This window comes from Geospiza fortis, unplaced genomic scaffold (assembly GCF_000277835.1).
Source record: "Geospiza fortis unplaced genomic scaffold, GeoFor_1.0 scaffold88, whole genome shotgun sequence".
Taxonomy (NCBI): domain Eukaryota; kingdom Metazoa; phylum Chordata; class Aves; order Passeriformes; family Thraupidae; genus Geospiza; species Geospiza fortis.
This window is the reverse complement of record NW_005054434.1, coordinates 1,257,184-1,279,912: the sequence shown is the minus strand read 5'-3', so window position 1 is coordinate 1,279,912 and position 22,729 is coordinate 1,257,184. Positions and strand designations below refer to the sequence as shown.

General features: G+C 40.2%; 1 protein-coding gene across 1 annotated transcript in view; it reads right to left on the bottom strand.

The window, feature by feature from the left end:
* Nucleotides 1-22,729, bottom strand: part of ENAH (ENAH actin regulator) — a 48,190-nt gene that overhangs the window by 15,874 nt on the left and 9,587 nt on the right. Inside the window, 3 exon segments of the mRNA XM_031061956.1 lie at nucleotides 252-396; nucleotides 398-518; nucleotides 2,545-2,967. Coding sequence (XP_030917816.1) covers nucleotides 252-396; nucleotides 398-518; nucleotides 2,545-2,967 — 689 coding nt within the window.

Sequence of the window (22,729 nt, the reverse complement as noted above, 5' to 3'; positions counted from 1 at the left end):
ATTCTTATCCTTTTCTCTGAGGCTTCTCAGCTTCCCAGGAGAAAAATCCTGGGTGAAGGGATTTTTTCAGAGAACGTGAATGCCACAGGCACAAGTGCATAAAGGATGGCACGGGCTGGCAGCACATCCTGTAATGCTTTTTTCTTCATGATTTAAGCCTACCCCAAATGCCTTGATACTGCTGTTGACCTTGACCAAAGCTTAGAAGCGGGGGGACAGGAAGGTGAAAAAGAAACCAGGGTTCTATTTACCCGTGAGACTTTCCTAAGTTTGGCTCCGGCGAGTGCAGCTGCTAGTCCAGTTAGAGGGCGATTATCCTCGGCCACGAATCCCGCAGAAAAGCCCGAGGCTGGCAGGGGGGGAGCCGGAGGGGGCAGGGGAACGGGAGGGGCTTGCCGATGGTGGCAGGGGAGGAGGTGGTGGAGGGCCAGGAGGAGCTGGGGCTGCTACTGAAGACTGAGCTGGGCCAGGGGGCAGGGGAGGTGGAGGAGGAGGTGCAGGTGGTCCTTGGACAACACCTAGTGTCAGAGAGAAAACAAACGGAAGACATTAAGGATTTAGAAAACAAAAGGTCTTGCTTCCATTGAAATGGTGGCTCTTTTGCTCAGTGTACAAGACATTAAAACCGGTAAGATAATGGGCAAGGAAACGCTGAATTTCAGCAGGAGAGAAACATTCTTATATAATGTACTAAAAAAATTACACAGTATCCTGTGAGAGATCAGACAGTTCCAGAGACATTTACATGAAACCCTTCCAGTCAGGTTCTGGGCTGCAACCAAGAACAGCTTTACACCAGGAAACAGGCAGAGAGTAAAGTCAGGCATGAGCATCGTAGCAGGAGAACAACAGGGTGTGCTCACGTGGTGCTGAACAGTACCTCACTGCATTAACAAGCACTGATACACCACCCAAACATCTGAACCCCTGGACTGTTCCACTGCCAATGCTGATTTCTAAGCTGTATGTAAATCTTTCCTTTAAAATAATTTCAGCAATCAGCTTTTACAATTTAATACAAACAGTAATTAGTGAGTTAGAAGACTGACATGTATCAAGCTAATGGGAAAAAGCTCTTCTATTTTTTATCTCTCATTCTTCTACTTATTTAAATTCACATTGTTATCCAAATACAAAGTGTACTTTGAAAAAAGAATATTCTGATGATCACTGCAGTACTATTATTATTATTTTTATTATTATTGGAAGAGTTTAAGAAATCTTGACATAGACAACAGCTCCACACCTCCACAGATCCTACCTCTGTCTCACCAAAAGCACCAAAAGGCAGGAAAAATACTGCACAACTACCTCAATCTCTAAAGGCAGGAATTTCACATGTGAGTCTTCCTGGTTTCCTACTCTGCTACCCACTGCAGAAATTCCAAAGCCTGTTAAACCCTCTTGGCATCACTCACTGTCCAAGTGCACACTTTTATTCCACAGTAGAAGTGAGGCCATTTATTCTATTTCCACTCCATCCCAAAGCAGCTCAGACCTTCATTTCAGACAGGAGGATACAAACATGGTCCATTCTGCATGGCTTGTACCAGGCTGCTTATCCCCCAGGAACCCCTCTGCCCACACCTTTGGAGCTACTGCAGAGTTCTGTACAAAGACCTGCATCTACTAAATCCACCTAAATCTGTTAAATCAGTGTAAAAGCAGGTTAACAAAGACATGTATTACCATGTAAAATGCATTTCTAGCATATTGGTGGAGTGTTCATTGAGGCTGTCACCTGCTTAATCAAACATTTTGTCCAAAGTCTTCTTAGCTACACTGGCAAAATACTGCAGAAAGACCTGTCTCTCTGTATCTAAATACACATGTATATATGTATGTGCACACAGCAATGTATCAAAATACAACCACTGCCCAGAAAGAAATGCTGTAGGCGTCACACATGCCTTTCTAAATTTGAATTGTTCCTCACTGAAGGCCATTTACATGTCCACAGCCCACACATGTGCTCCTGTATGTTGGCTGCCATTAGAAAATGGATGATCTATGAACTAATGAAGTGGTAACACCACTTCCCAAATAAACCATGGTCTTACTGAAGGTCATTTACAGGTCCAAAGCCACACATGTGCTCCTGTATGTTGGCTGCCATTAGGAAATGGATGATCTATGAACTATGAAGTGGTAACACCACTTCCCAAATAAACCATGGTCTTACTGAAGGTCATTTACAGGTCCAAAGCCACACATGTGCTCCTGTATGTTGGCTGCCATTAGGAAATGGATGATCTATAAACTATGAAGTGGTAACACCACTTCCCAAATAAACCAACAGTGCAGGGTTTACCAAGCAAGAACGTGACCAACTGTGTTCTCAAAAGGCGAATTCTTAAGAAATTCGGATTTCACTCATGACAGGCCACAGAACATCAGCTCCTAGGCACAGAGCTCTTCCATTTCCCTTACCCCAGCAGTGTTTGGCATTAGGATCAGTGCAGCCTGGGGAGCACCGTGCTCATGCCTGGGGGCAGTCAGGGCTCTGCCCCTTAGCGCATTAGTAGCAATAACAGAAAGCCTTACCCTGCTGGCTCGGAGCTTCAACCGGCTGAGAGGCTGCCTGCAAGACTGGCTCAGAAGCAGAGGAGTCTCCCAGCACAGAGTTTAGAGAGTTCTCAACAGAGGCAGGGGTAGCTGCAGAGGGAGAAGGGAGAACACTAGGCTTGGATGAGGGAGTCGAGGCATTCGGGGAGTTGGGAGAAGGAGAAGCTTGAGGCCCAGAGAGTGACAGAGGCGGAAAGGAAGGCAGCGGGGGGGGAGGAGGTGGCGGAGGCGGCGTTGGACCTGAGGTAGAAGGTGAAGGAACCGGATAAGCCAGGTTTTCGGGAAGCCCGTTGGGAGCCGTGGGAGAAGACGTGGACGCTTCTGGGCGCGGCCCAGGCCGCAGGCCTGCTGCTGCTGGGAGGCAACGTGGCCGCGGCGCCCACGGGAGAAGGGGGCCGGGAGCTTTTGTTCACGGGCCGAGGAACCGTGGCGTAATGGGGGAGAACGGGGTGGAAAGCCGAGCCTAGGGATGTAGCAAAACGCGATGCAGAGTGCCTTAGAGGCGGTGTAGGGGGAGTGGAGGTCGGTGGTGCAGAAGTCACTACAGCGTACTCCGGTGTGGCCTCGGCCATTGGCGCTGAGACTGCTTTTGCATATGATGGAGGAGGTGCTGAAGGAGGCTGGCAACTGGAGTATTCAGGAAGTGGAGTGCTATACGGGGAGTTGTCGAAAGATGGAGCTGGACAGAAGATGGAAAGCAGCAGCAAAGGCAGGATAAAAAAAGGAGAAAGAGAAAAAGGGAGCTAATGAAGCAACAAAACCAGCATTCGAACAAAATGTAAAAATGTAGACTACAGTTAGTACCAGAGGATTAGGCACAAGTGAAAATACTGTTAGGAAAGTTTTACATATTATCAACAGCTGCTCTTAAATTTTACCAACTCTTTTTGTGCCAACATTTGAATTTACAAGTACGTTCTAGAGAAAGTTTTCTCAAATCCCATCTGTGAGATGGGTTAGATATGGGGTTGAGCAATCAGTCTTTTACCCACTTTTATCTTCTTGTTTGGTTGCAAACTGCAAGCAAATGTAGTGATCTTAACATTTGTTTCAACTCCACTAATAAAACACTTACCATAGGCAGCAAGTGTCATCTCTCTATTCCCCAGAAAAAGCTGCATAGCAAATATTGAAAGTACTGGGAATAAAACTACCAATAAAATCCTCTGCTCTAAAATGACTTACATAGTATTCCTTGACTTTCACCATGAGCTGACTTATGTAAATTGAGTTTGAGATTGAAGAACAACCAAGCACTTGACTAATGTTCCATTATATTACCAAAATGAGAAAGCTTTCAGTTATCACTGGATACATTTCCACAGGCAGTGCATTATCTTATCTACAAATACAACACATTTCACTGAAATGTTACTTCAATGATAGATTAAGCAAGGCTTCAGACTGAAAAGCATTTCTCACACTATTACTTTGCCTTATATAGCAACATACCTTTATGTTAACACAATCAACCTGATACCTTTTAGGGGTTTTTTCCCAACTTAAGTAATGACAACACATTTGTTGAATAGAGCACACAATGATAAGGTATTTAGAAAGTTTAACTCATCACACTTCAACCAACGTTGGAGGTGCCCAAAATGATTCAAGTTCTTCCACGCAATCAGAGAGTGTGGCAGCGGAGTGAGCAAAGAACGCAAAAAAATTTATTTCAGAATTAATGGAAAATTATGACAGGAAAGCCAAATATCTTAGACTTCTTGCCATAAAAATAGGGAAGGAATTCCAGCAAAATGAAGCCTGAAATACTGACTGTTGCTACACAGCTGTACACCCTTGCCATTTGTTGATTCTCTCCCGCTCCATCACTCAAACACATCAAGAGCGGTCTGGTGGTAGAACACGCTCGGATTTTGAAATTCTTACCAGCATTTGAAATTCTTCTCTCTCTTTCCCATTCCAACTGTTCCCTTTCCAACTGTTCTTGCCGTTCTCTCTCTTGCCTCTCCCGTTCGAGTCGTTCCAGTCTCTCGCGGTCCTGCCTCTCCTTCTCCTGTCTCTCCCTCTCCAGGCGCTCCTGCCGTTCCCTCTCCTGCCGTTCCCTCTCCAGCTGCTCCTGCTCCAGGTGCTCTCCTTCCAGCCTTTCCCTTTCCAGCCTCTCTCTCTCCAGCCTCTCCCGTTCCATCCGTTCGCGATCCAGCCTCTCCCGTTCCAGCTCCTTCTGCCTCTGCTGCTCTTGCAACTGTCTGCAGTGGTGAGAGAAGGAAAGAGACTAAGCTGCAAAGCGAAAACCAAAAACATCAGGCAGCTCTTCAAAGGACAAGGAGACAAACTAATCGACAGTCCTGGAAGCAGCCAGAACAAAAACACAGCATCTGTACCTACCTGGAAGTCTTAATCCTAACATGCCACTTTTCTGAGCTGGATAATAGTTTTATTATGTTTACAGTAAAAAGAATCAGATATCTGATTTCCTCTTAACTAACTGAACATTCTGAGAGACAGACTTCAAGAGGTAATTTACTGCTAATTTACTAACTGATACAATCTTCCCAGTTTGGGATATGGAGTTACATTTGTTCTTTGCACGGTATTTTATACTCACAGCAGTGAACAGAAGTGCAGTGAAATAGCACTAACACAAATACTCATTAAAAAAAAAAGAAACACCTCAAATAAATTATGGTTTTTGGATTAACTAGTCAGATCGAATTCATCCATATTTTATTTTATTCCATATCCATCAAAATGCACATGTGTCCATCCTCACTTGCATCTTAACAGACACACACACAGATGAACTGGCAACAACATGAGAACACCCTGAAGGCACAGGAAAAATGGACATGGTCAAAAAAAATCCAGGGTGCAGCAGCCAAGGAAACATTGCAGGGAGCTGGCAGGGCTTCCAGCTCATGGGAGGCTTTGCAAAGCAAAGCAGAGAGGGGGAAGATGTGAAGAGGAGGAGAACAAGTAAAAGCCAGGCAGTGGAAATACCCTAAGGGTAAGAAGAAACCTTGCAGAATCCTCTGCCAAAGCACTGGGTTGGCTGAAAGGACTTTCCTGAAAAAAGAAATGCAGTGGGGAAAGCTATATACCACCTGTCTGATCCTTTCTTCTCAACTTGTTCTGTATTTTCTTTAGGATTTTTTTAGGGCTTTTTAAAAGATATATCTTCCTAGTTGGTTAAAATACAGCCTCTTGATTTTCAAAGCTTTTTCATCTCTTGGGGATAACTCAGTGATGAAACAAAATTAGGCTGATCCTCCTCCCAGCTGTGGCCAGTATGTTCCTGTCAGTACATAACACTGAAAATGCTGCTAGTTGTTGTTCTCTATTTACTTCTTGTTTCCAAAAAAAAAAATAAATCCTAGCAATTAGAAAGAAAATCTGATCTACAAAGCACAGAGCCATTTTTTCTGCCATGTTTCAGAAGCAAACTGATGACAGCTTCTCAACAAACAAAAAGCACATCCAGGTCTTAACTATAAAGCAGAGAGGAGATCTGAATTTTGACACCTCAAGTTAACAGATGTGTGTTTTCTGTACTATGCCACTGGGCAATTTAATTTGGACAGTCACTGGCAATACTATGCTGTATATGTAGAGTCATAAGGACAGAATTCTGAAAAGGAAGGGAATTTCAGCTGTTTCACTCCTTTTCATGCCCAGAATTACCAGCAAAACTGCAAACTCCAGCCCATGAACTATTGTTATTGAAATCCATTCCATTTTCAGACCATTGTTTCTCCTTTACAAACAAAACAAAATTACAAATTTTGAAATTTTATTATTTCTATAACCAAGTAAGTTCCTGTTATGCACAACAAAAGGACTTTTTTCACTACTTAATTCATTACCCATCAGAAGCAAAAATCCAGTTCTGCTCCTTGACCATTTCCTCCCTCAGCCACAAACCAAAGCTGTAAAAGCAGTCACTGTGAAACCAGAGCTGCAACCCAGCTTTTGTTAAACGACTGATTTTTACTATCTGAAGTCCACTAAAAAGTCTGGTGATTGACCCATACATATTTGGAGCCAGTAGAGGAGTTCTAGAAATGTTAATATAATACAATATAATATAATGAATATAATACAAACCACAGAAATATTAATTTAGTATCTCCAAGAGGTATTAAAAATATTTTTGATGTTACACTTATGCTTGTTCTGTACAAAACTAATTTGACTATGTGCTCTTTCCTCTCCTCAGATAAAACCTATTATTAGAGGAAAACAGGGTTTTCATCAAGGCTAACTTCAGCTTGGTCATGTTGAAATTCTTTTTTTTTCCCCATAAAGGAGAGGTGGATGCACATGTTTGTATCTAAAAGACTGTTCAGAGCAGAAGACAACACTGACAGACTCCAAAGCAGCTTTGTTTATTTCCATCATTCTTTTGCATCCATTTGCCAGAAATGAGCATATTCTACCTAGAAATGTACACTCTGTTCATCCTAAACCTAAAATGTAGATATGACATTTGAGATGATAAACATTTCACGTTATATTTAGTTTATAATACTGGAAGGTATCAATTCCCTGGGTTTAACAACAACACATCAAGCAACTGCCAGAAAATTTCTTTTGCTTAAGTTCTTAATTTCTTTACATGAATAGAAGCTCAATATAGGTCACTCCTCACACAAGGGCAGCTGTTTTGCAATAAGCCATACCAAGGGCTCTGCCACAATTTCCTATTTCCATAAACAACCTGGAAAAGGAACAGTGAAGTGCTTGTCATAAAGCTCCTTAATAATATTTACTTATTTAGGACAGCAAGGATGATGGCTGATTATAAAGAATTACTGATGGATCTTCTAATTCCAACTAACCTGGGAATAAAACTGGCAAATAAAACTCAACTGAAGTGAAGCAGGGCAGAGAGAGAGAAATATCTGCTAAATGAATTTACAAAGTGCTGGACTTTGGGTTGCCTATGGACCCAGGAGTGAGATATAAGGGTTACAACAACATCCATTCATTAATGTGTCCTGTTCAAAAACCTCAAGCAGATGCTATTCATGAAGAAAGGATTATGGACAGTACAGAAATAGCACCACCCTGCCTCACAATCCCTGCATCCCTGCTCCCACCTCAAAACAGGGAGAAAATCAGAACTGAAAAGATTTTAAGAGCAGCAGAAAACTGTTATCAAAAGTACCCAACACCTTCCATCTAAAAATAATTTAGAAAGCTGTAATTCTGTATTCTGGGGACAACTGGAGCTCTGAGTGATGGGGACACCCCTTCACAACAGCTGGGAGAAAAGAGCCAATGAAAATAATGAGAGCAAAGCTCAAAAGAAAAGAGCAGCTCTGCACATCAGGCAGATGAGCTATGGAACTCCTTGCCAGAGTGATTCAAAGGAAGAGCAGGAAAAAGCCTACAGGGGAAAAAAAACCAAACCAAAACAAAACAACCATGGGAAATCATTTAGAAAAGAGAAACTCCATCTTGCAGAAGCTGTTGAACCAAGGGATGCCCAGAGGATGGAGAGCAGCAGAGGGAAGCATTCCAGGTGTTTGGCCTGGCACAGAAGGTTTTGTGTCATAACAAAATGCATCTAAGTGTTTAAATTTATTCTGAACCAAAAAATATTTCAACTGGCAATGAACACTATCAAATTATATTGGCCAAATAAGATAAAAGACAGTGAAATAATCACTTTTATCCACACAGCACCTGAATAACAAAGCACTCATTATTTAGTAAATATTGAGTAAGGCAGTATTTAACATTTCTTTTCTTTTTTTTTTTTTTTTTTGGAAAAAAGAATCCCCATTTCCCATTTCTTCAGGAAATAAAAGGAATAAACCCAGAACTTTTTGCCAGGAACAAAGTTAAGCACTTTGCTTACAATACAAATGCTCTACCAAGAGAGGGCAGCAAAATACCTTGCAAGCATATCTTATAAATATGAGATTAAATACACCATTGTTGAGAATAATTCCTCATTATATGTCACTGAAGCATTCCTTTGTCAACAAAGAAAAAAAAGAAGCCAAAACAACAAGCAAACAAAAAAAAAACCTCCAACCAAAAAACCACACCTCATAACTCACTACACTTCTGCTGTCATTTTAACAATTTTAATAAACCTTTTGAATAGCAAACCAAAAGGTGCACAGGTCAGATGCCAGTAATGAAATCAAGTTGCTTTAACACAACTTAATAAGCAAGGAAAAATTCCATAAGCTACACACTAGATCTTAGCAAGTGTTACAGTTGTAGCTAAAAAAGATTAAAAGCACATTTGATTATTCAAAAAAAAAGGCATTAAATCCCTCTGGCTTTGTTTAGTCAGCATTAGATAGTATAATGATATTTTTAAATTTTGTCAGAGATCAAAATTATATTAGACAAAAGCATTAGCAGATTAAGGGGAATCATCACACCCCAATTAAAGTACATCTGAATGTCAAGACTGGTAGTTCAAGAACCCTGTGAAAGCAACACCTGAAATCCTTCAGTCTTAGAAAGCACATCTGGCCACCAGGACAACTTTTGAAAAAGTTAAAGAGATACTCAAAATGCCCCAGAGAGCTGTCTTGTACTGAAATGCTTGTTATGCAAAGACAATGTGATTATTCCAACTATTTTAGAAATGTGACTTATTAAATGTAAGAGGTAATTTCCATGGAATAGCTGAGCCTGCTGTAGAACTGCACATGTCAGTCACACACAAGGTGCTGTTACTCATGTTTAGATTCAGAGTCAACTTCAGAATCTCAGAATAGCTGGGAGCTTTATCACAGTGACTGTTCATGACACTTTCTTTGTGGATTTTAATTAGCTTCATGCCAAAAGCATTTTGGGAAACTTCACTTAGGGGTGTTTAGGGAGAGGTTCTTGGTTATTTTTTTTTTGGTGGTGCTGTTTTTAAATTAGCTTACTTTAATACTGCACCAGCTTTTAAAATTATTTCCCCTCTTGCCCTTATACTTTTGTCCAGTTAAGGAGATACTGGCAGATACTGTCTGAGGATAAAGAAAGAATCATATTTACAATACTACCTTGTGACTTAATATGAGCATTAATCCTGCAGTTCTTTGGGCAGCCAAGCAGCAGGAGCATGACTACATCCTTGAAATAACACATGGGGGAAAAAAAAAAGATGCAATGAGCAGAATTAAGCACACACTGTTGCATCCCCGCTGGAAAAAATCCCCCCACATTCTGTGATGGTCACAATGTTTAGAATTTCTCCTACATGACAACTGCAAAAACAGAATTGCAGTGAATTTACTTACCCAGGTACACACAAAGCCTTCCTGGCTTGCTCTTGATCATAAAAAGGAATAACAATTAAGCAGCCCTGCTGTCTCAGCTCCTGTTATTCTATGAAATGAGCCAGCACCACATGCACACTGAGATCACTTTGCATTTAGCAAGTAGCACCACTTCATTCAAAGGCCAGTGTGTGTGATGGGTGACTAGGAAGCTGTCTCAAATTAATACTATTTATTATTTTTGATCTGTACTGGGGAGGGGGAAGGGAACAGATGGGGTTTTTTTAACTTCTGCTCCTGAAGGTGAATGACTGTGAGATCTTCTGGGCCTTCTGCTGAAGATCTCAACACAGTCAATCAAAAGAATGGAGCCCTCAGTTAATTGCCTTAAAATATGGCCATTACCACACAGGTTGAAGAGAAGACAAAGATCTCAACCAGACTGAGAAACTTCAGTGTTTACTGGTAAAACAATATTCTGGTTCAGAGCAGACTTAAGAGCCAGAGGGAATCTGTCCTTCCCTGGGACACTTTCCACATCTAAGCCTCCGTAACTTTGTCACCTGCAGCAGTCACTGGATTTGTGCAAAGACTCCATCCACCAGAGCAAGGATGCCTTGAAACATGAAGAAACTCCAGCTGTGTCAAAAACCAGAGCTTCTGTCACAAGGGCTCAAAGAGGAAAAAAACCTATGAGTAACAAATGCAGAGCTAAAGCAGTCTGCAAAGGCTCTGGCAGGTCACCTTGCTTCCTCAAGTGGAAGTTGTGCTGCACATTCACATAAATCTTCAGGATTCTAACACTAGCTTGCTTTGCTCTTGGCTGTGAGATCGAGCCATTACAGTTTTTCCTAAAAAGATGATAGGAAACTGCACTGAGGAGCCCATATATCAACCTGAATAACAGAGTTCAGCCACGAACCTGGAAGGCTTCTTGTCACACAGCCAGATACATTAAAAACAGAGGTATTTCCATGAACAGAACAAAGGCATCTCTGTATCACATCCAAATTCAGGAGGCACTGAGCTGACAGACACTCCAAGATGAACAGAAACTTGTTTGAAGTATTTAATTTTAAAACTCATTGTAGAAAACAAAGATCCAAAACAAAGCCTGCGGAAAACAAAATATCTTGAGGAACAGACCTGACTGAAGTAATTGCTGCATTGAATGAAGAGGTCAGCTGCAGGCAGATAATTCATAATATTTGACAGCTGTTAGTTGTCATTTATGAACACACCAATTTCACATTTCATTCTTTCTTGGCAGAAAAACTGTGTGTCAAAGCAGGCCATCAAATCACTCAAAGATCAATATGAACACTATCCCTGTTTTGTCTGCTTAAAGATATAAAAACAAGGCAAATGAGAGGGGGAAAAATTTTCAATATGTGTATTGAAAGAAGACACCAAAAACCATCACTTGAGTTACTAAAAAACAACGTGGACTTAAAAACATACAATTGAGGGGAGATTTTCTGTGTCACTCATGGTGGGTTTTTTGCTTTTTTTGAAAAATATTTTGTTGCTTGTGCTGTTACTTTTTCTAAAATGACAAAGTGTGTAAGAAGAGAGACATAAGGATGACACTAAGAAGGCAACATGAAGGTTGCCAGACTATTGCTGGTTGCAAGTATTGCAGTAATATTCTCCACTTATTGTTCTGAAAGTTACCATTCAGGCACTCAGTATAAGAAAGGAAATGTGGTCCTAAGAAAGTACTCAACAGCTGATGCATCTCACTTTCTGTGTTTCACTAGGGGTTTTTTTAAGTTTTAAAGGCAAGAAATCTAGGAGTAACTACTATGCTAAATTCTAAAAGGTCTAAAAGTGAATGTATCACATCAGCTATGATTAAAGCCAGGCTCATCGATCCAAACCAACTGAGCTGCTCAACCTGGAGCCCCAGTGTACCCAGGCTTTTGGGGCTGCCCTGAGCTCCTCTAACCCTGCCTCCAACTGCAGAGCAACAACCAAGCCAGCAATGTCTGGAGTTTTATTCTCAAATGCTGTTAGCCCCAGCATGTGGGCACAGATAGCATTATCTAATCCAACAGTCACTACTCACTAGAATACATCTCACATGATGGTTTCTCCTCCTCCCAGCACTGAGTCACTGCAGCAAACACAGCAGCTGGCTGCAGACAGGCTACACAATGTCTGCCTGGGCCACAGGCACCAGCACAGATGCAGGCTGACCTCAGCTCCATCTGCAGCACCTTGTCCTCTACCTTGTGATCACCAGGAACACTCTCTGGACATCCACAGAAGTAGATACAGACACAGCCAAGCTACTTTAGCCTTGTTGAAACTATTATAGGGAAAAAAAAGTGCTTTGACATGTTATTTTGAACTTAGCTCCTAGCTTGATTTTTAATAGTTTAATCCTCTGATCATCTTCTGTACAAGTTCAGGAAAGTGTGTCTGTTATGGCCCTTCAAATTTGCAGGAATTTATTTGAGTAATCAAAATGGAGTACAAGCATTAAACTTGCTCTTCCATCTTTAATATTAAATATTTATTCACCACTCCAAAATTCAGCATTTGCCACAGAGCTCACTCTCCTGTATGGTCACGCAAACCTACTGAATATTTACAATATCTCAGTGCCTACACATTATGTACTATGGAATGAACACACACCACCCCCCAAATTTCATAATTCATGTCCAAAGAGAAAATACATCCACATCTTGGAAATTTGCAAGCTGTATTGACATCAAACACAGGCAGCCTCCACAAAGACTGAGAATCTTCATAAATAAGAAGTACAGGATGCACCAACAACATAAGCTTAGCAGAAGTGATCAATATTTAATCCCTTTGCATCTTCCTGAGCAATCTCAGCTGCATAAACTTCACTTCGCATGATCTAACTAAACTCCTGCTCTAAAACTCTTACCAAGTCAGCTTTATTTTCTGTCAAGTGCTTGACAGTCAGGACAGTTTCTACCTGAGCATAATCCACATGGTGTCAGAGGAACCCAGACCAGACTTAGTCAGCTTGGTACAATGAGCAAGACACAGGACTCAGAAGATCTGCCAAGTCTGACTGTTAAAGGCCAGAGGCTTGTGAAGTGAGTTTATGTATTTGCTCTGGAACTGACAATTTCTGCCACTCTGAACTGTGCTCTGCACCTTTGGTTCTTTCAGCAGCACTGAGAGGTGAGACTGGTTCAAATGATGGTTTGTATCAAACACTTTACATGGGGTGAAATGATGAAGGCATGTTAATAACTGCATTTATCATGATTTTGAAACACTGGAAATAGCTGTAAGGACCTGGGTTTGTGCAATGTTCAGGCAGCTTTCTCTTGATCGGTCACCATTGCATGTAACACTTCCAATGTCCATTTGATTTTCCCTGTACATCAATGTGGTCCACATTTTGGTGGTTTTCCCCTCTAAAAACAGGACACCTACTAGGAACTCTCATTCTATTCTGATCATCAAAATCTGCAATATCATATATTATATCATATCATATCATATATCATCCAACCCCTCCTGTTCTCCTTCATTCTCACGTATCTCAACTCACATCAGCAGCAAGGACTTGCTTTGTTCAGCAAGACACCAAAAGAAATTTGATTGCTACAGGTCCCATTGGTGCACTGATGCCTGTTCTTGTGCTCCTCACACTTCCACAGCAATCCTCCTCTCTTCCACATGAATTGAAAATTCCCTCTTGGTATCTGTCAAATGCTTTACTAAAGCCTTTCTGCTTTTGTGAAGAAAATACTGTCTGGGTCCAGTTTACTGTCCAATGTTTTATCTGTTACCAAAGTCAAATTAACAGGCTTTCATCTCCTTGATCAAAAGGGATTTAAGGTTTAAGAAGAAGCTTTTATGTTATAAGCTAAAAATGCATTAGCTGCAAGTAGCAAGAACTAGTTTTTATCAGTCAAGCAAAAATTAGTAGCCAGCCACTATGATAAAGACATGAAGAGACAACTAGAAACTTGAAATTCATTAGACAGAGGAATTCTAACAGACTAAGGGATCTATTAATGCTCTTGCATCAAACCTCATTAAGCCTAATTTTCCTCATCTCCATATTTTCAATAATATTACCTCAAACTAAGAGAACATGAGCTTTCCTGGCAGAAGCTAGAGCACAGAAAGACACCAGTACTCGTGGAATTTTAGAAAAAAGAAGAATTTCAGCAGTAGAAAAACCTACTTTCATTGGCAACTCCCTCTCAGTAGTGAATTCCAGTGAGTACAACTGGAACACAATTTCTCAAAAGGGAACCACAATAACCAAAAATCTGTGAAAATGTAGAACAACTTTCAACTCCAATTTTGTGTTCTGCATTAAACAGAAAAATGCTCACAGAACTGAAAGATTTGAAAGCAATTCTACTGATGTCATCAGAATACTGCCTAATGGAAGAGTGGTCTTCTCAACAGATTAATGTTACCAGCATCTACAATTATGCTGTAGCCACACAACACCCATTACATCTACCCATAAAGCCAGGTTAGTCTCTGAAAACTTTACTACAAATGGAAAGATAATTAGACAGGCCAAAAAAGAAAAGAAAAAAAGAAAAAAAAAAAAAAGAAAAGCCCTTTTTGATTCCATCTAAACCATGTCTATGCCCAGCTACAAACGATACAATCATATGAGTGGATACTACTGACCTCTCAAATCCTAAACCAAAAAGCCAACAACTCCATCATATTCATGTGTATCTCAGATTAGAGCTGTGTGCTCAGTTATAATCTAATCAACCCATTTGCTTTTTAAAGAAATCCTATTTCCTTGAAAGAAGCTTTTGGATAAATGGCACCATTTCAGAAGCAAAGGAAAGCTGGAAGTTGTACATCTGGCCACTAAGTAGGGAAAAGTTACAGGCTGTGGGAAATCAGTAGAAACAAGGCTTCCAGGGACACACAGCCATGGGCAAACTTTTATTCCTTTAAACTACAATACCTACATTGACACTAAATTGCAAGATTTTTTTCTCTTAGCATGTGTTTTCAAAACAGCTCAGGAGTATGTAATAATTACTAGGTTACAAGGGGGAAAACATTTTACTGTAGTTGAAGAATAAGATTAGCAAAATTCAGAAAAAGTTTAATCTGTAAAATAAAAATACTTGCCTTCAAGTCTCTTATTTACTAAGAAACTGCTACATTTGACAGCCTCTGAACTTGTACTAAAACTAAGAATCTTTCCATAAGATGTTACAAAATCCACATCATATCAATACTAAATTCTAGCACAGGCATACCCCTGTGTTTTCTTTAACAGTAACACCACAAATCAAACTAAACATACAAGGAAATAAAGTATTTAATAATTAGAACCCCTCCTAATATTCTGCTGTTGCATTTTACAAACTTGTAATGTTTTTGAGTACTTACGAAAGAATTCGGTCGAGTTTTGGTCCATGACGCCCCTGAAGGGCACTGGGGGGCTTGTACACCCTCATCATTCCTTACTATCTGTACAGTTCCTGTCTTCCTGGAGCTCTTTATTTATGAAGCAGTGACCATTTTGAAGTTATTTATAAACATTAACTCATTAAATTCCCAAGTGTCATATTAGATACCAACTCAGTGACTCATATTCCTGACAATGTATTTACCATGGCTGGGAGAGAAGGTAAATTTACATGCACCAGTAGCACACACAGGCATGCCATGAACTAATCTTGTATTTTAAAATGGTCTTTGGCATGAGGTAACTCTGCAGTTATTAACAAATATGTATGTCAGCTGAAGCTGGCTCATTATCAATCAGTGGAATTTATAAACACTGCCTGGCCACCACTCTGACAAAATGAAAAACAACCCACAGAACAAAATATCCCTTCAGTTTGGAGGATCAAAAATGGAAGCTGGAGTGTTTTAAAGCCTGCTATTACTGTACTGAAGTGAGTGCAAATTAAGGAAAATTACAGCTAGCATCAAGTACTCCCTGAGAGGGAAAGCATCCACCATGTGTTAAGGTTTCTTAAAAGACAGTAACAAAATTATCAATTCACCAGAAAAAATTACTTCATTACACCTTATGTGTAATCTCGGCCTTATAAAAACCTCAGTGTTTCAGATGGCACATCTGGTCCTAGCAGCCTTAGGAACTGTACCACTGCCCAGTAAGCAATACAAATATTCAAGTAGGAAGCTCTGCAGCAAAATAAACAAAGCAGTTTTACCCAAAATGTAAGGGCATCTAAATCCTTTCTAAAATAGAGAAAAATCTCTGAACCAAAATAATGTACTTCTGCTGGCAATGAACTAATTTCACTCTTCAATTCCCAATTTTCCCAAGATTCCTGAACACTGGTTATGAAAGCAAAGGAAAACATCAGACCCTGATGGTTGAAGAGCTCTCTTTATTATGCCACTCTTCACTGGTCAGTCCTTTGGCAAAATACTTCTGAAGAAATGTTTCTATTTCTGCCTAGGAAAACCTTGAAGCTCCAAGCCACATAATTTAACTTTGAAATTAGTCCTTCTCTGAGCAGAGGGTTAGACTAGACCTCCACAGGGTCCCTTTAATTTTCATGCAAGCAGATATTTTTCTCCAGCTTAGAATAATTTGAAAACCATTTTCCTGCACTTAACAGGGGAGTCAGTTACACACTACTAAATCCAGGCACACCTAAGAGGAGGGATGGGAGAACAGAACTCAAAGACAACTATTATCAAGCCACACTTTAAAGAAAACCCCCACCCAACAGACACACATTCCACAAGCCATAGACTTGGCACAGCCTTTCTCCTGATCCATCACAAACCCCATGTTCCTTCCCACGCAGTAACATTTATTCCCATTTCTTGCATTCCCTGTAGTCTTACTGCTCCCCACAGGATTCAAGCCTGCCCACACTGCTTTTACCCTTTACTGAGATTGGAAATGTCACTTGGAGATATGTTAAAAGTAATATATACTTAAACCTTTTCTTCCCAACTATTTACTACTCTCTAAATGATGGTAGTAACTCTTGCTCTTAGAGTCTGAAAACTGCAAGACAGTTACTACAGAAGAGAAGTTCCAGCTTAGAGGTAATTGAACTTTATTATCACCATGTAGTAATGAGACTGAAGAAGCATTTGTGAAATGTTTTAACAAAATTACGTGTTCTTCTTAAGCTTAATGACACAACAGCAATAGTCCTTCCACGGGCAATCTGTCTAGCAGCATGAGTAAACATTCATTCCAGTTTCAGGGAAAAACAAAACAAACCCAGAAGCAGACTTCAAAGAGGACATTGCATTAAATGGAAACAAGTTGAGCACACTGATGAAAAAAGCCAAGCCATAAGAATGCCATCTGATAGGATGTCCTTCACATACCAAAAATTTCAAGAGACTTTCAGAGCTCTTAATATAGGGCAGCACTTTGAGGAGATGCCACTCACAATGCTTCTCTCGAAAGTATTTCTCAGAGCTCTTAATATAGGGCAGCACTTATTCTGAGGAGATGCCACTCTACAATGCTTCTCTCAAAAGTATTTTAGTATTATAAATTTCAGATAATGCAGCTTTCTAAAGGAACAGACAGCAAATAAAAATACTAAAAAACACTAATGTAGGACAGAAAAAAATATTGAAAGAAAAAAAGGCTTTTTAAAAGTCTGTCAAAAGAAGTGACATAAAAGACTTTTATCATGACAGCAAACTTGCACATAAACACATCAAACAGACAGATTTGTAATGAGGTTCTTGCTATTTGTTCTTAAACAAGGTAACTTTCAGATAAAGCGATTCCTGCTCAGATTTAGGAAGACACAGAAGAAAAGAGACAGACAAGTATGATGCCAATTTTGATGGCAACCCTTTGTTCAACATTTATAGCTTCTTTATCAAATGAATTATTCCTAAATTGGCAATTAGGTTCTGCTGACCTTTAAATGCTGAATAGCAAAATAGAAAAAGCTTCAGTGCTAATTAGACCCAACATGTTTAAGCATTCTTCCAGTCAGCACAAAAAGCTATTAGGTGCATTTACACCATCAGTCTGGACCACCTCCCATTTATCCAAGGCTCCTGTTCCCTGGATCTGTCCTGCATGTGAATCATTCCCAACATCCCTTCAGGAAGGGGACAGCTAATCTCCTGGGAGTGTTTTGATGGTAAAATAATCCAGGATTGCAGCACAGGCAGTGTGCTTGGGACAGCCCAAGGTCTTGCTGTTTTCCCTTAGCCCAGTGTGGCAGCGCTGTCCTACAAGGCTTTGCCATGTCACACACCCATAACCCCCACACTCACCCCACATTGCCACACAACAAAACTGGGAATATGGCAACCACAGAGTTTGTAGAAATTGGGCACTTCATCAATACATAATGATTATTAAAAAGAGGGGGAAAAAACTCTGTATGTTCAAAATGCTACAGGTCTGAAGAAATATCCCACAGGGATAGCAATTGAATGGAACAGCTAAACTTGGAGGAAGCCCCAGATGGCCCAGGGAACACAGACCAGTCACTGAGGGCAGCACAGATATAACCAGCAGCGCTCCAGCTGAAAATTAAACTGCTAAAGGCTCCATCAATTTATACACTAAAAGCAGAAAATTAAGGGGTTTTGCTAAAGAATACAGTGTAAAGGCAAACAAGATTTCCAACAGAATGTTCTGATCTAGCACATCCACACTCAGGACAAAAGCCCTGTCATTCCTGATGACTCAGTTCTCTGCTTCTAAAACTTCCTTCCTCACTTGCTGCTTTTTTCAGCGTCAACAACTGAACACACAACAGTCACTGGAAAATTAATTAGCCTGGTTGAAAATGACAACAGTGAAATCTCCCAAGGCTTCCCCTCTGATCTTCAACTCTTTCCTGGCATGCCAATTCCAACTGCATTGTTTGAATGGGTGGAGAGCAGGAACAAGGGATCCAGCAATAAAGTTTTTACAGTGGCACTGAGAACTGCACAGACAAATGCTGCCCTCATTCAGGAGAGCAATCCTGAGTCCTTGACATTTATTTTCTCCTCATTAGCAGTTATCACTTCCTTGAACTGAACAGCTGCTCACTTTTAATACCATACCTTCTCTGGATTTCCATTTCTTCTTGTGATGGACCATTTTGTACTTGAGAGGGAAGCTGTGAATTCTGTCGAGGCAATGTAGGACCTAAGAGCAAAGACAGATCATAAATTAATGGTTTGAATTTTTACCATGCAAAAAAAAAAAAAAGCACAAAATCAAAAAAAAAAGGCCAGCCATCACACAACATTTTAAGAACTGCTCACTTTTGCTTTTTAAGCCAAACAAGCTCAACAGCATAATGCAGCAAATAAAAACTGCAACCTCACACAGGTACAATGTTACCTCACACATCTGCAGAATGAATTTATTTCACATGGATGGAAAGGTCTCACAAAAATGCAAAACAAACTTTCTGCATGATGGAATTTGACAAAAGCTTTGAAAAGCACTCCAAGTCTGATTGTTTTTCTTAAAACAATGAACAAATACTCTTGGAGGAGCAGGAAAGGCTCAGAAAATTAAACCACTCACCTAAATAGAACACTGGAAAGGGGGGAGAAAACAGAAAAAGGGAAAAAACAAAAGAACAGGAGAAAAACCATCAGAACCATACCACCACACTGAGAGAAGGAAGATAAAGCATGTTTCTACAGGTCACACCAAAATTTACTCAGATTTCAGGTCTTCAACTTGGATCCAAGACCTTTTTTGCATAGCTAAGTATTGTGTCCAAAGGAATGGGGCATATAACAAATGTGCAAACTGTGAATTCTGCTAAGCACAAGAGATGCAAAAGGGAAGGTCATGCAAAATCATCTTCAGCCTTTACTGATGGGAAATTCTGAACCACCCAACTTTCAAGTAATTGTCTATGTGAGATCTGTATTCTAGAAACAAAAAAAGCTTTAGCATTTTAATCACAAACGTATTTACAGCACAAAACTGTGTAAAAAGAAGTGAAGAACAAAGTGTGGAATGGAATACAGGAGACCATGGATGCATTGCTGTTGTCAGGCAGTAATCTAGGAAATTATTTAGACTACAGCTATGCTCAAGATTTTGGAATTTATAAGAAACAAGAATTGAAATCAATTAAAACATCAAGTTTTGAAAATGTCCAAGAGCAAAGCAGTGATTTCCCACTGATACTCCACCAAACCAGTTAAAGTTATGGAGTTGTAATGATATCTTCCCCATCTCAAATGTCAAAATGCAAAATCTTTTCCTATCTGAATTTGTGAAAGTCACCTAAACCCATAAAAAGACCATGTGTGATACACTGACACATCAAGGACAGGCAATTTGCTTGACACACAGCAAACAAGTGCCTTGTTTAAAAGCCCTGCAAAAAGGTAAATTTCCTCAGAATGCCACAGTTTTGTGTCCACTGTGATCTTTAATCATGAAAATTATAAAAGTGTACACTATCTATGTACCCTACAAATACAAAAGTAATGGGACTTAATTGTGGAGGATGAAAGCAGGCAGTGTACTACAGATGTGGTGATTTCCTTAGTTATTCTTTCAGCAAGCATCAGGCCCTTATACCTCATGCCTTGATGTTGCTTGGGATGCACTAGTTTTGCAATAAGTATCTCCAAGAGACACCTCCAGGTATAAAACCTGTATTTTAATGCAATATTAAAAAAACTGTATATTTATAGTCCAATATTTAAAAACTATATATTTTTAACCTGTATTTTAAATGCAAAAAAATTAATTATTAATTTATCATTGCAGTTAAATGACCATTAAACAGAAACATCTGCCACATGGCTCATCTGGAAAACTTTTTCGCTTTAAAACTTCCATAAGACACACATCCTCCTCTCCTCTGCCCTGTGAGACAGGTGGAAAGCTTTATGCCCATGACAGCAGCTCCCAGGCAGCTGGGCTATTTGCTGCCTGCAGCTTTTCATGGCCTTTTATAAGCAGACACAATCCAGCAGCAGTGAAAGGTGCTGTAAACACCAGCTCTGCTGCTTGCCATGCCCAGCAGAACACTTGGAGTAAGTCAAGGCTCACAGCTTGAGCTGCAAACTGCAAGCAGCACTTTGAGTATCAGATATGGGATGAAATTCCTGTCTTATTCCTCAGAACAGGAACATGCTGACCTGAAAATTAATAATGAAAAACAGAAATGAAAAGAAATGGTCACAATGCGTCCACATTGTAGAAATTGAGAACCAGAACCAGAACTATTTTGTGCTGAAAATGCAGTAGAAATGAAAAGTTCAATTCAGCCAATTTAATCTTTAAGAGCATTTAAAAGTTTTTTTTGAAAAGGTATTATCGTGCTGCAGTAGCTGGGTGCAGACCTCCACTTTCCAACCTTTTAAATCCTTCTTTAGCCAACACCTCCAGAAAGTAAACACCAAACTTCATCTGCTCTGGCCATTCCAACACACCTAGCTGTGAGAAAAACCTGTTCTTGTAGCCTCCAACTTTGTTCCAGAGCATTGTCCTTCAGAAAACCACCAATTTATCCACCAATTCTACACATGGCAAACATGAGCCAGCCAAGGCAGCTTTAGCTTGGCCAGCCTACTCCAGTGATGGGCTTCTTTCACAGCTATGCACACAGGAGAGGAAAAAAAATCCCCTGCTGGCAATTAACCTGGTGGTTCCAGTACTTCTTACACGTTTTTTTGCCTCAAGGAAATGCAAGTTGAGTATACCAAAGGCTTTCAAGAAAAGGGATGTTCAGCTCCCAAGTCATTTGTCCTGTTTTCTCGTGAAATTTCCCTCTGCAACCACCCTGCTAATGAACATTAGGAAGTTAAAGGTACATGCCAGGTGGAAAAATATGTTTTATCCTAGAAGGTTTATTACAGCAAGCCAAGACTACCACTTTATTGCTAAAATACAACTGCCTGGGTAGCAGGACAGGTGGTGTATTAAATAAACAGGAACTAGGCAGTGAAAACCTCTCTCAGAGGCTTCTGAACATTTTAAGATACCTCAGAAACATCAACCCCCATGAGAAATATTCAGATACTGCCTGGAAAAGAACTCTGATCCTTTTACAGGATCAATTTATCTTTAGAAGCCAATATAAGCCAAGCGAGAGATGAGGCTGAATGGTCTATTCATTCTGAGTTTTAAAGAAAACCTAACATCTCTCTTTTTCTAAAAAAGCACAGATGGTGCACTCTGCAGCACATTCTGACAGACAGAGGATATAATTTTATACTAATTTGTTCAGCAGCCATTCCAGTTTCAGTGCTTTCTGTTTTTCAGCTTATTTTCACCTTTGCATCACCCTTCCTCTATGACAGTTCAGGCAAGTGTGTGGTGAGAGGTGGACTGGCAATCTAACACATTAAAAATCTCAGGGGAAAAAGCCTGCATGAAGCATTTCCACCAGCTAGATGACAGCCAGACCTGGTGCTTCATGCAGTCACACAGACAATTATGGTGGCATCAACATCAGAACATCAACATCAGACTGCTGGGGACTGCCTGAACCAAATCAAGCATCCCCAACATCACCCTTTTAAACCACAACCAGAGTTTGAGTTTATGAAACTCCTTAATTTTTTTTAGCCCCAACTGACTGGTTACTTTGTATCTCTGTTCAAAAGCCAAACCAATTTCAGTTGTACAACCCTATGAAAGCATAGGAAGGAAACACAGGGTTTGTCCTCCCTCAATGCCTTTTGTTCCTCTTTTGTGACCGTGGTTACAGGGGTGTGAGGATGAGGGAAGAGACGAGGATCTGACTCCATGTTTCAGAAGGCTGATTTATTATTTTATGATATATATTATATTAAAACTATACTAAAAGAATAGAAAAAATATTTCCTCAGAAGGCTAGCTAAGAATAGAATAGGAAAGAATGAATAACAAAGGTTTGTGGCTCGGACTCTGTCTGAGCCAGCTGGGCTGTGATTGGCCATTAATTAGAAACATCCAACATGGGCCAATCACAGATGCACCTGTTGCATTCCACAGCAGCAGATAATCAACGTTTACATTTTGTTCCTGAGGCCTCTCAGCTTCTCAGGAGGAAAAATCCTAA